The sequence below is a fragment of the Cyprinodon tularosa genome, unplaced genomic scaffold, assembly GCF_016077235.1.
Source record: "Cyprinodon tularosa strain WSP-4 unplaced genomic scaffold, ASM1607723v1 ctg498, whole genome shotgun sequence".
NCBI classification, from domain to species: Eukaryota; Metazoa; Chordata; class Actinopteri; order Cyprinodontiformes; family Cyprinodontidae; genus Cyprinodon; species Cyprinodon tularosa.
In genome coordinates this window covers 570,535-586,382 of record NW_024039227.1, presented here as the reverse complement: position 1 = coordinate 586,382, position 15,848 = coordinate 570,535, and the positions used below count along the sequence as shown (strand labels likewise).

The window sequence follows — 15,848 nt, the reverse complement described above, 5'->3', positions numbered from 1 at the left end:
TGATTAATACTAAATTCATTAAATCACCACAAACGTATTATTTTAGGTATAGATAATGATCCATTGATTATTCCTTGCTGACCGACTTTTCCTTTAAATAAATGCAAAAATGTGCCACCTTTAGGACTGTTTCTTACCGATCTGCCTCTCGACGTCTGCAGCCTCGTCTGGCGTCGCTCGAGGCAGGATGCCAGGGTCGGTGAAGCTGGTCTGGAACAGTGTGATGAGCACAAACACAAAAAGGACCCCTCCAATAGCAGGTATACAGCGCGTCAGATGTTTGACCAGGAACGGGCAGCTGTGGTGGACAGAGATGCAGAGAGAGACCAACTTTAATTAGAGCTCAATACAAACTCAGTGTGACTTACAGTCTGCTCTCATTTAATAACTGAGGCTTTTAATTACCGTCTGAAGCCCTGAGAGGGAGAACCTCTTGGTGGCAGAGAGAATAGAAGCTTTATTAGGGAGTGAATATTTTTTTAGTATATGGAAATTAAAAAAAATATTCAATCTGAACTGAAAAACCTTTTGAATAAAAAACATGTGTTGAGAGCAATTTTTACATTTTCTAAGATTTTATTAAGCTTTTTAACAGATTTTATGTTTTTCAAGTTTTCCTTTTTTAGATTTTTTATTATTTTATTGTGTTTTAAAGATTATATTTCTTTACTTAAAGCTCAATACAAACACTCACACTTGACACAAACACATCAACCAATAAAAATGTTGTTGCCAACATCCATGCAGACCAATAGAAATGCGTCTAACCAGAGGAAAGCCCGCCACCAGGAGTGTGGAGGATGTTGTCCGTAAAAGGCAATTTTAAAAAGAAGTGGATATGTAAAAAAAAATCTGAAAAAACGGAAACCTAAAAATCTACATTCTGAGAAAAAAAAATCTAATCCACTTCTTTTTTGGCCAAGAAGTTTTTCAAAGTTCAATTTCTTTTTCCAAAATTGGAACCAAGTTAACTGCATTGTATCAGTAACTTTCTTTATTAATGAAACCACCCTATTAACAGTAAGACAAACAGAAACAACATAAGAGGTAAAATCACCTTAAGCAAGAACTAAAAATGCTAAATAAATCTAAGATAAATTTGGATGAGACATTGAAGTTTGCGTTTTTAAAGATATTAGCTTCTTAATTAGATAAGTGGGAATCTGGTTCTTTTTTCGTGATCTAGAATTCTATTACACAGCAAAAATTACATATTAAAATTGAAAATAATTGCGCTTTAAAGGTGGAGGTTTGTCATTTAGGATGCTAGATCACGTAATTGAAATATTTAATTAACTGCAGTTGACATAACCAAGGCCATATGGGTTATTATAAAGAAACCTGGGTTAAAAGAATTGCTAAAGAACAGAAATTGACAGAGATTTATGACACAAATTATATAAATTTCTGTTTGGCGGAAACTGATAAAGAATAATTTCGTTAAAAATTCAAGTTTGCTTCTTTTTCCTGACAACCAGTAAGACAACATCACTCTGATGTGTGGAAGTTGTAACTAAATAAAAACTCAAAGTCAGAGGCAACACAGAGTATAACAGAAGCTATTTAAAAAGAAAATGTATTTTCTGTGATATATCAAGAAATTTCTGCTGTTTTATACAGCGGTCAGTGAGAGAGAGCAAACCTTCTAGAAACTAACAGAAAGGCTGAACAATGTTCAGAAAAGTTGGTCAGTTTTATTATTCTGATAATGATCACATAAGAATAACTTATCATATCTAATAATTTCATATCTGATAATGATAAAAAAAAAACTAATATTTTTTTTAATTTATAAAAACTCTCCTCTATCTTGTCTGCTGTCACGATTCATGCAGGTATTATTTCATCCAAATGAAAAATGGAGAACAGATAAGCAGATCATGGCTTGTCTGCAGTGAAATGAAGGACTGGGAAGGAGCAATCAGCTAATTGAGCTTAATGCTTGGAAAAAATCTTTCATTACTTTTGAGACTACGACAATTTAAAAAGGAAAACAACAAGAAAAGATACAAGATGAGAGGGACAAAACGTAGAACATCTAATCGATGTCTTTTCTATTAAATTTCTGTCTCTGTATAATGGGTCTGTTTTATGTCCTGTTTTCTCAATGCAGAAGGCCCCCTTCCTGTCTTTGCCTAGGGCCCAAGATTTCCTAAATCCGCCCCTGCTTTGGATATTATACAGATCATGAAATCAGGAAAGTCTGCCTCTAGCTCCTTACAATCTGCTTCAATATTTTGTGTTATTAGTAATAATTTCTGAAACATTCAAAAACAGGCTTTTTTAATTAAATAAATGCACCTAAAGGAAAGCAGGTCGTGTGTATTTGCCTAATGTGATGTCAGAATAAGGAAGCATGTAAAAGCTTCTCCAATGGAGGAGACACTATATTAGATAAACAGAAAAATAGAAAAACTAACTAGATAACGAAGTTAAGAAAAATGTTCCGAGTCCGATGTTACAGAACTACAGATTAAATGATAATGATCGAAACCCCCAATCAGATGAGACAGAGGTAAACAACTCACTCGAAAATAAAAAATAAAGTACTGGTGACGAGGATAAGGCCCACGGTGAGTGGGAAGACCCCACACCCACTGGCCATCATGATCCTTCCATCGCAGAAGAAGCGGTTCTTCCCGGGGAAAACTTCCCACTTCCTCCTGGGTGTCCTCGGTTCCTGCCTCCGGTCAGCGGGGTGGGGCAGCGGGCTGTGGGCGGGGGTCGGCAGTGCCTGCGGGTCGATCTGCTGATAGTCACGGCTGTTCATGGCCTCTAAAGCACGGAGGGAGCTCCGTCCCGATCAGGGCACCGACCCGCAGCATCACCGCATCCCACCGGCCGTTAGGAGCGCCGTCTTTCCACGGAGGAAACACGCGAGGATCTCCCTGTGCGTGGTCACTAAATGAGAGTCAGAAACTGGGGCGTCCCTTTTAAATCCCATGCCTTTTCATTATTAATTCCTTTATGTTTACAGGGAATGTGAGCTGAAGCGATAATCCTCTGTCCATCGTTAGCTTAGCTCTGCTCCTCCTCCGAGCCGCCGCTTCATCCACAGCAGCCCTGCCAGCTGCTCAGCATCCACCTTTATACCTGCAGAGCTCCTAATTCTCATCCACACTTTATATATAAAGGCAACGAATCACCCTCCTTTTACTAATACTTTCCAGTAAAACCTCTTTGAAACATCTTTTACATTTTTTTGGTCGTGGGAAGTCAGTTCACATTTTAAGATCCAATTCATGTGGCTCAAATCTTCTAAAAGATTCGACTCTTTCATGCCCCTCCCCCACACTACTCGTTATAGTTAGAGGCGAACTGCTCGAGAGTTTTTTTTTCTCTTATATTACAAGAATAGTAACATCAGGAAAATAAAGTTGTAATATTACAAGAATAAAGTCATAACATTACAATAATAAAGTCGCAATATTACGAGAATAAAGTCATAACATTACGATAATAAAGTCGCAATATTACGAGAATAAATTCATAACAATACGAGAGTAAAGTTGTAATATTACAAGAATAAAGTCGTGACTTTACGAGAATAAAGTTGCAATATTATGATAATAAAGTTGTAACATTACGATAATAAAGTTGTAATTATATGCAGAATAAAGTCGTAACATTACAGGAATAAAGTTGTAATATTACGAGAATAAAGTCACATTACGATAATAAAGTTGTAATTATATACAGAATAAAGTCGTAACATTACGATAATAAAGTTGTAATTATATACAGAATAAAGTCGGAACATTATGATAATAAAGTTGTAATATTACGAGAATGAAGTCATCCTACAACTATCTGTTTCAGAAAGAAATCTTCAAGCTCCGAAAGGCAGATGACTTTCGACCAGTTCCACCAATCAGCAACCTGAGTCCACTTTGAGATCCTGCCCAGTTTGATGCTAGTGCGCTAAAAGATTTCCTTATTTGTCAAACCAGAGCCAAAGTATAACTTTACATGATGCTCAACATTCTTCATTTTAAGGAAGAAAGTGCTACTTGTAGGAGTTGTCATAAAATACAACTTGTTTCTCGTCATTTTAGAACGTTACTCTCAGAATTTTACGACTTTATTCAATAAATCTTACAACTTTATTCTCGTAATCTAACGACTTTATCTTCGTAATTTTACGACCATTCTCATTGTGACTTTTTTTCTTGTAAGTTTATGACTTTATTCTCGTAATGTTACGACTTTATACTCGAAATAAAGAAAAGAAAAATCTCTAGCCTGGCCCTAATACTGCATTTATCATCCTAATTTGTAAAATAAGCATGAGGTAGAAAAATAAACAATGAAATGTTTCTGGGTTATTTTTAGATAAATTCTCAAAAAGTCCGCCCTCACAAGTGAACAATGGAACCAAAGACACTAAAACAGGGTCAGACTAACTTAAAAAAATAAAATAAAAACATAAACCTAAGGACAGCAGGAGTACCAAAAAAAAATCTCTGAGAAAACACCAAATTACACAAAATGCAATCAATGTATAGTTTTAATAACCACCTTAAAATATCTAAAAATATCGGTGTATCATAAATATCACCCATATATATAAATATAGATTTACATATATATATATATATATATATATATATATATATATATATATATATATATATTCAATAACAAGAAAAATCTGTGTTCTACTGATTACCAGTAGAAATAGACCAACGTGGAAAACTTCTTCCAAAATCATAATAACAAGGGTATAAACACACAGTATGTACTGTTGAGACTGTCGTCACACCATGAACAGGATATATACAGAGGTCTAAAGGTGTACTCTGAGGAATAAAGCGATGAAAGCAGAAGCTTAGGATTGAAACCTAACAGAAATTTTGCAATATTAAGGAGAACACTTAGAAAGGACAGTAATTAGAAATCGGCCCTATGTCCTCATAAAAGTCTAATCACCTATAGCGCATAACTATAAGTTATAGCTCAAAGATAACCTGAGCCACTCTAACTATAGCTTTATCAAAAAGGAAAGTTTTTAAGCCTAGCCTTAAAAGTAGACAGGGTGTCTGCCTCACGGACTAAAACTGGTAGTTGGTCCACAGGAGAGGAGCCTGATAACTAAAAGATCTGCCTCCCATTCTACTTTTAGAAATTCTAGGAACCACTAGTAAACCTGCAGATTGAGAGCGAAGTGCTCTGTTAGGAACATAAGGAACAATCAGATCTCTGATATAAGATGGAGCTTGGCCATTTAAGGCTTTATATGTGAGAAGGAGGATTTTAAATTCTATTCTTGATTTAACAGGAAGCCAATGAAGAGAAGCCAGGACAGGCGAGATATGATCTCTCTTTTTAATTTTCATTAGAACTCTGGCTGCAGCATTTTGGATCAGCTGAAGGCTTTTAACTACAGTTTGTGGACTTCCTGATAGTAAAGAATTACAATAGTCCAGCCTTGAAGTAACAAATGCATGGACTAGTTTCTCAGCATCACCCCTGGACAGGATATTTCTAATTTTTGCAATGTTCCTCAGATGAAAGAAGGAAATTCTAGAAACCTCTTTGATGTGGGATTTAAATGACAGGTATATATATATACCCTTTTTTCCTCCAAGCTAGGGTCTGGGATCTTGACGGTTCTGTGCAGTATCTTTGCTGTTCCTAGAACTGCACTTTTCTGGACCACTGAACTCTCTTCTTTAACATGGTCATTGCACAGGTTATTGCACAGGGTATAAAGTAGTTTTTGCACTACTTTCGAAGGCATAGATTAAGAAGACTGGAATAAGGCATGTTTAAAAGCACAAAAACAAACGATAAACATAGGATTTAAACTTCTGTAATATAAATGGCTTATGAGAACCTGTATAACACCAGTTAGGCTTCATCATATGTCCAGTGATATTCCAGATACTTGCAATAAATGTTTATCTGAAAAAGGAAGTCTTCTCCAATGTTTACGGGAATGTCTTAAAGTCCAGAGGTTTTGGAAGAGATGTTATTAGGTGTCTATCTGAATTGCTTAAGGTGAAAATCCAGTTAGAGGTTAAAATCTGTGTTCTATGAATATATCCAGTAGAATTTAAACAATCGTGGAAGACTTCTTCAAGCCAGAAAATCTATAAGATTAGACAACGAGTATCAATACTTTACTCAAGTACTACTGTTGAGTACTTCGTCCCCCACTGGACATATACAGTGGAGATTATTTTACTCCAGAGGTCTGAATAGGTGTGTACATGGATGTAAAACTGAATAACGATTGGGAAAAAAAAACAATTCTCTCATTCGGATTGAAATTTCTTTCTAAATTCAGAATTATTGCACAATATTTAAAGTAGAAACACTTAGAAAGCGGACAGTAAGCTTTAGAACTCGCTCCTTTGCCTCATTAAATGCAGCTTTGACTGAACTCACCTTTAGGTGAGCATGAAACTATTTTATTGCACAAAAAACATGCTTTGTTTTTCGCGAATTAGCTGCAATTAGCAAGTTTTTCAGTTGTTCTCACGCACGCGCGCGTGCGCACGCTCAACCGCTGCTATGGAAACGGAGCACCTGTAAAAGTGGCAGCCATCTTTAACGGATCATTTCTAACCTGGACCTGGAAGCTTGAACTGCTGCAATCTGTGATTTGCTAAACTGTTAAAGATGAGCACGCCACCAGAGGACAACAACTTGTGGAGAGATCATCTGGAAGGTTTATTTCACTCTTTTACTATATAAATAAAAAAATATATATATTATTATTTTAATGTTTTTTCATGAAGTTGTGACAGCTAGCTTAGCATCTAGCATCCATGACATCTCAGAGATTAAATGTGTTTTTTTAATGAATTTGTCAGAAATGTTAACAGCGATTTAATTATTTGAAAAAAAAAAAACATTTGTGTTTCAGAAAAACATCTTTGTTGAATTTTATGTGAAATGTTTGAAAACTAGATGGAGCTAGGTCTATTATTTTTAAAAAATGCCCTGGAAATAAATTTGCTCTGTATGGAAATGTTGGTAAAAATACATTAAATAAATATAAAAGGACATTAGAAGGACATTTAACATAAAATATAATCAAGCCAAACTGTTAATTTTCCTATTTAATAAAAGAGTATAAAAGATTAAAAGAGAATAAAAGCGTATTTTGGAAGTTAACTGAATTTTAACTAAAAAAAAGAAGAAAAAAGAGATGAAGAATCTCAAGTTGTTTAGTTTAGTAAATGTGTTTAGGAAATGATATGTTTCTAACCAGTGTTTTAAAAAAAGAAGTATTTTTTAAGGCGTACTATGTATTCGATTACTTTTTATTGGTTGGAAATGGGAGGAATGCAATGTAAAACACAGAAAAAGTTTGGTTTGAGAGAATAAACTTTGATTAATTTAATGTGAAAATGGTTGAAAAAATACCAAAAAAAATATTTCAGGATAAAATGGATTTTTTTTATATATTTGAACTTGAAAAGGAAGGTCTTTTTTAAACCATGCTGTGGTAAACAAATTGGTCTCCATGGATACCTGAGTAGAATGCATTAAATAACTTTAGGAGTTTTTAAGATAGCATATATTTTTAACTTTAAATGATGGTCAAAGGTGTTAAAATATGGTTGATTTTAAAAGTTTTTTATTTTTACTCTAGGATGCACTGAAGAGGGGGTCTGATAAGCTGAGAATCTGGTTCTGAGAAATTATAGATCTGAAATTTAAACCTTGATGTTATCAAGCCTTTATTTCTGTTAATTAGGATAATTTTCTGCTTATAGTAAAATAACTTCAAAGATTGATGATTATGTTACCAAATCAGCCAATGACCCTTTTTTTTTCTTATAAAGAAATTTATCTTATAGATCGAAACTATTTCTAATTTGGTAGTATGTGTTTAATGAAAACAATTTTTAATGACAGCTTAAAATGTCCTTTAATCTTAATTCATCTTAAAGGAATAGTACACCCAAAACATGATTAGCCTTCATTTTCTACTCACCCCCATGCTGAACAACACTCTGGAGTACTTTTTTGATATCTAAAATGCATCTGGAGATCTGGGAGGCTTCTTGCTGTCTGCTGACATTCAAATAATGGAGGTCTATGGTGACCGAGACAGAAAGGTCCATAAAAGTCCACAAAAAACGTGTCAATATTCCTCCATACTGCTCGTCCAATGTATTCCAAGTGTCCTGAGTGGGTAGCATCCAGAATTTACTCGAAACGAAGTCATTTAGAATGTTTTTAGAGCATAAACAGTAGTGCATAGGATTTCCTGAAAGCGCGCAAACGCGCGCTCACGACGCTACGGAAGCCGGCAGACCAAACCAGCGCATTCAGCTCGGCAAAGAACTCCTGCTCTTCCTCAACACTGAAGTCCTCAGATATTTTTCTTTCGTTTTTTCTTTCTTTGCACAGGTAAACAGCACATTTCTTCTTCTACGCTTGCATTATTGGCAGAGCAGACGCTGAATGCGTACTTTCATCTGGTTTGGTCTGCCGGCTTCCGTAGCGTCGTGAGCGCGCGTGTGCGCGCTTTCAGGAAATCCTATACACTACTGTTTATGCTCTAAAAACATTCTAAATGACTTCGTTTCGAGTAAATTCTGGATGCTACCCACTCAGGACACTTGGAATACATTGGACGAGCAGTATGGAGGAATATTGACACGTTTTTTTTTTACTTTTATGGACCTTTCTGTCTCGGTCACCATAGACCTCCATTATTTGAATGTCAGCAGACAGCAAGAAGCCTCCCAGATCTCCAGATGCATTTGAGATATCAAAAAAGTACTCCAGAGTGTTGTTCAGCATGGGGGTGAGTAGAAAATGAAGGCTAATCATGTTTTGGGTGTACTATTCCTTTAATGTCTTTGTTCCCAATGTGGGGATGTGTGCCCCCTAGTGGGAGCTTAGTTTAATTGCAGGGGATGTGGTAGAAATAAACTAAATAAATGGCCCATTTAGAGCTAATTATTATTTTTGTATTTATAAATTTCTGAAATTAAAATTTTAAGCTCTATTTAACAGTGAAATGAACATTTACTGGTAGATATAAAAAAAAACTTACAATTTCATGGTAGTCTTGTGATTTAAAGGATATTGTAGGTTTTTTTTCTTAATCAACAGCAAAGTAGATGGTGAGGTCACAGATTGATGTTCTTATAGATTAAATCTACTTAAACCTGACAAACTAACACAGGCACATCCAGCAACCTAAAATAAAGCATTTATTTCTTTTCAATGAATGTTCCTTAATTAATGTTCCTGGTCCAACGATTTTTTTCCTAACAGTTCCAGACGCCGCGCTTCCAGTTGATCCTGACCCGGAGCCCCAGCTCTTGATAGAGGATGAGGGTAATTTAAATCAGTCTAATATCATTGACAATGCGGATGATAATGAGGAGGTGGAAGTCAGAGAACTAGTGGTGAATATAGGGTATGATGGGGAAAACCGTCACTACGTAGCCATAGAGTTTGTGCTGGAGCATGGCGAGGAGGTAGACCTCGTAGTCGCAGAGTTGGGGCTAAATCGTAGAGACTTAGAAGCAATACTGGCGGAGCGGAATGAGGAGGAGGAGGTTGATGCTAATGCTGATAATGTTAGGGCAAGTTTTGGTGAGTCTCCTGACACAAGCTCTGAGGAAGAAGATCACAATGAAGACGATGGCCACCTTCCACCACATCTTCAGTTCACCCAGAGGATTCCCCCCGACTTCAGCCTTCCATGGAACCACGAGGAGCAAGAGGAGTCCCTGGAGCGCCCAGAAGACCGCGTCTCCAGGAAGAGGAGAAGAGAGGAAGACGATGAAGAGGAGCGCCCTGGGAAGAGGCCTCGTCTCGAGAGGGATGTTTAAGAAGAGGAGTTTAATTTAGTGATTGTTTTCATATCTGGCAGGTCTAGGGATGCCTTAGGTAGCGTCTTGCACCGTGGCTTTTCTTTACCCCGCTGCTAGATTTAGGTTTTTTTAGATGTTAAGGAGTCTGGCAGGTCTAGGGATGCCTTAGGTAGCGTCTTGCACCGTGGCTTTTCTTTTCCCCGCTGCTAGATTTAGGTTTTTTTAGATGTTAAGGAGTCTGGCAGGTCTAGGGATGCCTTAGGTAGCGTCTTGCACCGTGGCTTTTCTTTACCCCGCTGCTAGATTTAGGTTTTTTTAAGATGTTAGGGTGTCTGGCAGGTCTAGGGATGCCTTAGGTAGCGTCTTGCACCGTGGCTTTTCTTTTCCCCGCTGCTAGATAGTTTAGATGTTAAGAATTTTCTTTAGCACAGACATCTGAGCACATGACAACATAGTTTGGTACATGATAGCTGGTTAAGGCAGAAATAATCTAGAATGTTCTACATCTAATATCAAAGCTGGACAGTCTGCCAGCTAACAGAAGACAACACAAACAAAGGATTGATAGAAGAACAAGAAGAATGTTCAACAAGGTGAAACACAGAGTGGAGGCAAGATAACAAAAAACAAATAAAAACACCAGAAGACAAAAAATTAATCTTGGTTGAAAACCACAAGGAGGCAAACCAATCCAACGAAACAGCTGGACATCGCTGCTGAGGACAACGTGGAGTTGAGTTGAGGCAGAGAGAAAAGGCTGTAGTGGAGGTTGATTAGAAGCTGTCTAGAGCAGAGGTTTCTCACTCCAGTCCTTTACAGCAGTGTTTCTGCAGTTTTCAGATGCATCTCTCCTCCAACACACCAGGATCAAACAAACAGCCTTTTACCAGACCTCTGCAGAGCTGAATGACTGATGAGGGAATTCAGCCCTTTGATTCAGGTCTGATGGAGAAGAGATGTGAATAAAAACTGCAGCATAGCAGCTCTGGTGGAGTGAAGTTTGAAAGCCTGATCTAGAGTAGGACGATGCTGCTGGGGACAAATTGGATACAATGGACAGTGACACAGCTTGTGGTGATCATCAGTTGAACTGGTCTCTGGGATGTTGGAGAGAAGGTAGAGAGATGACGCTAGGTGGGGCTAACTGATTTAGTCAAGTTTGAGGCAGAGGACAGGACTCATGTAGTGGTTTTGGTTGTGAGTGGCACCGACTGTTAGAAACAGCTTTCCGATGTGACTTGGTCTAGTTCTAGATGTTCCTCTGGTCAGTTAGTTTTCAGGCCTAGTTGGAGGGAAAAGAACCCTCTGCAGAAATATTCTCCATATGATCAAGGCCTGTCCTGACCGCAGTGGATCTCTTCTGTGTTTTTTGAATCCCATGTTGGAGCGAGCCTCTCCAAGCTTTGGGCCATCAGAAGATGCTGATGAGATCTGCAGCGACCAAACCAGCGGAGGATCATCTGGGCTGCCGACCTTCACAAAGAGTGAGAGCATATTCAGTAAGGAGCAACAATAATCCATCATTTAATTATAAAGTCAACATTTCAGATGGCCTCACTTAGTTTTTCATGTTAATTTCAGACACTGTGGACGTCCAAAAGCAGAACTCCTGTGAGGAACCGGGACATCCAGGACGGTGAGGAGCTTCCCAGTCCCCACCTGAGGACGGCACAGAGAAAGACTGGAACAGAAAACACACGGAGTAAGACTTTATTAACACGACAAACCCACAACTCAAGCTTCCCAGGCCTGATCAAAAGCTAACAGTCATTGAAACACAGACAGACTAAGATTATGATGAAAACAACATCCTGCCCCAGATTTCAACTTGGTGTCGAGGAAATTCTGTAGATTAATTTGTCTTATTTTTTTACAGGGAAAGCAGGTTGAACATGGAAGCAGTGTTCTAGCAGTCGGATCACATCGGAACAGAGTCCATCCACACGTGTTTGGAGGTATGTTGCTTGTTGTTTGACTAGAGAGACATCACATGCAGACAGACTCTGAGGACACTTTGCTTTCATTGATGAAGGAGTTGAAGAAGAGGATGAAGCACACAGACCGCTAAGGAGGAGAGACATGGCTCCTATATTTCTCTTTAACATTCTGGAGTCCTGGAGTAAAACAACGTTGACGACCCCGCAGCTAAACCATCAGTCTGCTCCACCCAGTAGAAGAAGGTAACGTACCTTTATTGCATCCAGATGTTCATCAGTATTAGTGAAGATACTAAAAACAGATCCAGAACAAACAGATACAAATGCTACAACCATCCCATTAGGGGTTGTAACCTTTAATCTTTATCTTTCCATCATGAATGGATGTTCACCTCTATTTGTCTCTCTGTAACCAAACCTTTACCAGAATCAGAAGTTCTGACTTTTCCATTAGACCACAGATAAACAGTTAAGAAGCAGCTTCTGATCCAATATGGAAGAATTTCCCCCTGGTTGATCTCTGAAGGTTTTTTTTTTTAGAACGTATTAAAGGAGAGAAACGACCGACTGAAGACTTGCAGCATTTCCAGGCATTTTCTCCAAGCATCCATTGTCTTCAGTTATTACGTCTGTTAAAGGAGAACGCCGTTTTTTTTCAAGTGGCCCCTTGATTTTCTGGTTCTGAGAAATTATAGATCTGAAATTTAAACCTTGATGTTATCAAGCCTTTATTTCTGTTAATTAGGATAATTTTCTGCTTATAGTGAATAAACTTCAAAGATTGATGATTATGTTACCAAATCAGCCAATGAAACCTTATTTTTTCCGATAAAGAAATATATCTAATAGATTGAAACTATTTCTAATTTGGTTGTCAGTAATATCTTTTACTGACAGCTTAAAATGTCTTTTAATCTGAACTAAACCTAATGTCATAGTTCCCAAAGTGGGGGTGTGTGCCCCCTAGTGGGAGCACAGTTTAATTGCAGGGGATGTGGTAGAATTAACTAAATAAAAGGACCATTTAGAGCTAGTTATTTTTTGTATTGATAACTTTCTGAAAATAAAATTCTAAGCCCTATTTAACAGTGAAATCAACATTTAGATTTAAAATAAACTTTCAATTTCATGGTAGTCTTGTAATTTAAAGGATATTGTAGTTTTTTTTGTTCTAAACTTACTTGTCAGCAAGATAGCATGTGAGGACCAGCAAAATGTCCCCCTTTACAACAATCAGTCCTCAATGTGATGGTGAAGTCAGAAAAATGGTCCTCAGGCTGATGCAGAGACAGGAGAACACAATCATATACACATTTGTCTTATATATAAACGTTTGTCTCAATGTATTTTTGTATGTATAGGATCTTTTACAATAGTATTTTTTTATCTTAACACTAACCAAACCACTAGCATTGTTTATGTTTTTTTGTTGAGTTGTTTTAGCTCACAGATTAATGTTCTTATTGATTAAAGTGGAACGGCGTTTTTTTTACATTGGGCCCTTGATTTTACGTTATTACATCATGGTCTACCCATATGAGTTTTGTGTCATTTGGAGCCGTTCTGAAGATATTCTGTTAGGTTATATCCAAGTATGACGTGTATGACGTGTGTATGACGTCATCCGCGCGCGCCGGCTACATTCATTCTTCTTGTCCGCTGAACTGCTGCTAGTTTTACTCACATGCCTGGAAGATGTCTAGTGCTGCTACCACAGATGATCTTGCTCTGGAAATGGAATCGAAAGATTCAGATTAGCTAGCGGAATGAATATAAGGGGTAGAGCGTAGCCGCCTGTGGCCCGGACTGCCTGTCACAACTCCAGTCCGACGTGCGGATGACGTCATACACGTACCGCTTTGTTTTTAAAAGATATAAATATAAAAAATATAACCTCGGATTTCTGGGGGAAAGTGACTAGCCTACATGTTATGAATGCTGGCGTACCATAAAGAATAAATTATGAACAGTTTAGTTTGTGCCTTCAAGTCGACTGCCCATAGGAAGACGTTACTTGGATATAACCTAACAGAATATCTTCAGAAGAACTCCAAATGACACAAAACTCATATGCGTGAGTAGAGCATGATGTAATAAAGTCAAATCAAGGGCCCAATATAAAAAAAAAAACAGCGTTCCCCTTTTCACTAACTCCTGTTCTTCTTTTCCAGATGAGGTCATCTGTTCCTTGGACCGGCGCCTCTGTGTCTGTTGGACGTCAGTAGATGGGCGCTGACATGGAGGTTCCTTCCTGTTTGAAGCTAGTTTTCCTCTCTACTGTGACCACTTCATTGCTCAGGAGGGACTGCTGCAAAATTAACGACTGGATGTGATTGGCTGAGCTTCCTTGGACTGAAGACATTTCTCTAAACACCATAATAAGCTGAATTTATCTTCCCCATGTTGTAAATAGGATTGGACTGGACTGGATGTTTGTTTTTCAATTTGATTCTGTTTGTGTTGAATTCTGTTACATGTTTCTGTATTAAAGCTGTCATGTTAATTGCCTTTAGATGACATTTGTTGGGACTTGTTTCTATTTTATAAGACTGTATTATAATAAATCCCCCTACTGGGTCTGGTTCTGTTGAAGTACTGTATGTTTCCTGTCGTTCTATCTTCTCCTGTTATTTCTCACTATAATAAAGGTTTGATTCAAGTCATGTGAACAGGATCTTTTTGTCTTTTTTTTTGTAAATTGTCTTGAAATAAGTGGTTGTAAATTTGTAAATGTTTTAAAACTGAAGTCAACTTGAGAAAGTATTCTAATATTACTATAGTACAGCGTTTTGGCAGATTGGTGGTTATTATTGTATCTCTTTTGGGGGGTCTGACCTGACAGCTCATGTTAACAGAACAATTGTTCTTGTCACCTTGCAGTGTCAAAACAAATTAGCTCTAAAAAAGGAAAGTGAGACGTTCCTCCTACAGTTCTTCTGATTTTATTGACCTTATAGACAATCTGGGAGTTAAGCAGCAGAGCAGACAGTAAACATCAACACTGAGCCATACAAAGAAAAAAAAAACAAATATGGGAGGATAATTAAAGATGAATGTTAAAATAAAACTAGAGGAAGATAGTAGGCATGTTTAGTGAACCCAAAGGCAAACAGCTTTGCTTAATTTAAACAAAACTTTGTCCAAAGCTGATTTTTATCTTCTTTAAAAACACGTCAAACGTGTGCGCCTCAAATGTGAAACAATATGAATACACATTGTGGATTAACCGATCTATCTATCTAGAGATTAGCATGACATTCCCCAAATGTGAGAAACTCGGGGCAGATATTATTGATAGTTTATTCATTTTATTAAGGCATTCGTTGTTGCCATGTGGCCAGGTTGTTCAGATACATTCTCAAATCAGAGTTGTAGTTTCTTTGTGGTAATAGATTCAACATTAAACTTTTTACAGTTTGAGGAGAATCAAGGCTCTCCTGTTTTCTTTTTGGTTTGTTTTTGAATAATAAATAATAATCAAGATAGCTCTTTATTTTTGTGCTGTTTTTATGCTGAAGTTCTTTACAAGTGGTGTAGAATTGGTAGCAGGTGGTTCTACGCATCAATAGATCAGGTTGTTTCTGAAAGTTACAAAGTTCTTTAAAAAACAAATGCAGGTTTAAATTGTGAATGCATGAGTGTATGTAAGTGTGTATAAGTACATGTTACAAGGTTAAGTTTGTTGTCTGTAAGTTTTATTGTATCAAAAAAGAGAGAAAAAAAGGGAAAAAAATTGTGATTGCACATTAATTATTTTTATTGCAGTTATGGTGTAGCATTGTAAATCCAGATGGCAGATGTCAAATATAGAGAAACAGCTTATTGCTCAGGGTATCAAATAGTAATTACACATTATACATTGCACAACTTATTGCCATTGTAGTGCCGCATTGTAGAGTCTGGTTGCAGCAGGGATGAATGACCTGTGGTAGCACTCCTTTTTACTAAAAGAGCTGCTCAGCTCCTCTACAGGCCGGTGCAGAGGTTGGAAGGTGTTGTCCATGATGGATGGAAGCTTGGACAGCTCCTTCCTCTCAGATACTTTCTCCACTGAATCCAGAGTGCACCCCAGGACAGAACTAGCTTTTCTCACCAGCTTATTCAGTCTCTTTCTGTCCCGCTC

At 37.5% G+C, this 15,848-nt stretch overlaps 1 protein-coding gene and 2 long non-coding RNA genes across 5 annotated transcripts in view; 1 reads left to right on the top strand and 2 right to left on the bottom strand.

Moving 5' to 3' along the window:
* LOC119794922 (palmitoyltransferase ZDHHC18-A-like) overlaps window positions 1-3,162 on the bottom strand; it is a 28,871-nt gene extending 25,709 nt beyond the window's left edge. For all 3 annotated transcript variants that reach the window (XM_038302687.1, XM_038302686.1, XM_038302688.1), the window contains exons 1-2: window positions 2,529-3,162; window positions 138-298 (exon numbers count right to left, since the gene is read on the bottom strand). In XM_038302687.1, the coding sequence (XP_038158615.1) occupies window positions 138-298; window positions 2,529-2,770 (403 nt within the window). In that variant the 5' untranslated portion in view covers window positions 2,771-3,162. The remainder of the gene's footprint in view (window positions 1-137; window positions 299-2,528) is intronic.
* Window positions 3,163-10,030: 6,868 nt separating this feature from the next.
* On the bottom strand, window positions 10,031-13,456 carry LOC119794918. The gene is made up of 3 exons (XR_005282272.1): window positions 13,410-13,456; window positions 11,347-11,469; window positions 10,031-11,261 (listed from the first exon to the last, which is right to left on the bottom strand). It is a non-coding gene; the product is annotated as an uncharacterized LOC119794918 (long non-coding RNA).
* On the top strand, window positions 11,726-14,388 carry LOC119794917. The gene is made up of 3 exons (XR_005282271.1): window positions 11,726-11,743; window positions 11,821-11,968; window positions 13,897-14,388. It is a non-coding gene; the product is annotated as an uncharacterized LOC119794917 (long non-coding RNA).
* Window positions 14,389-15,848: the final 1,460 nt, after the last annotated feature.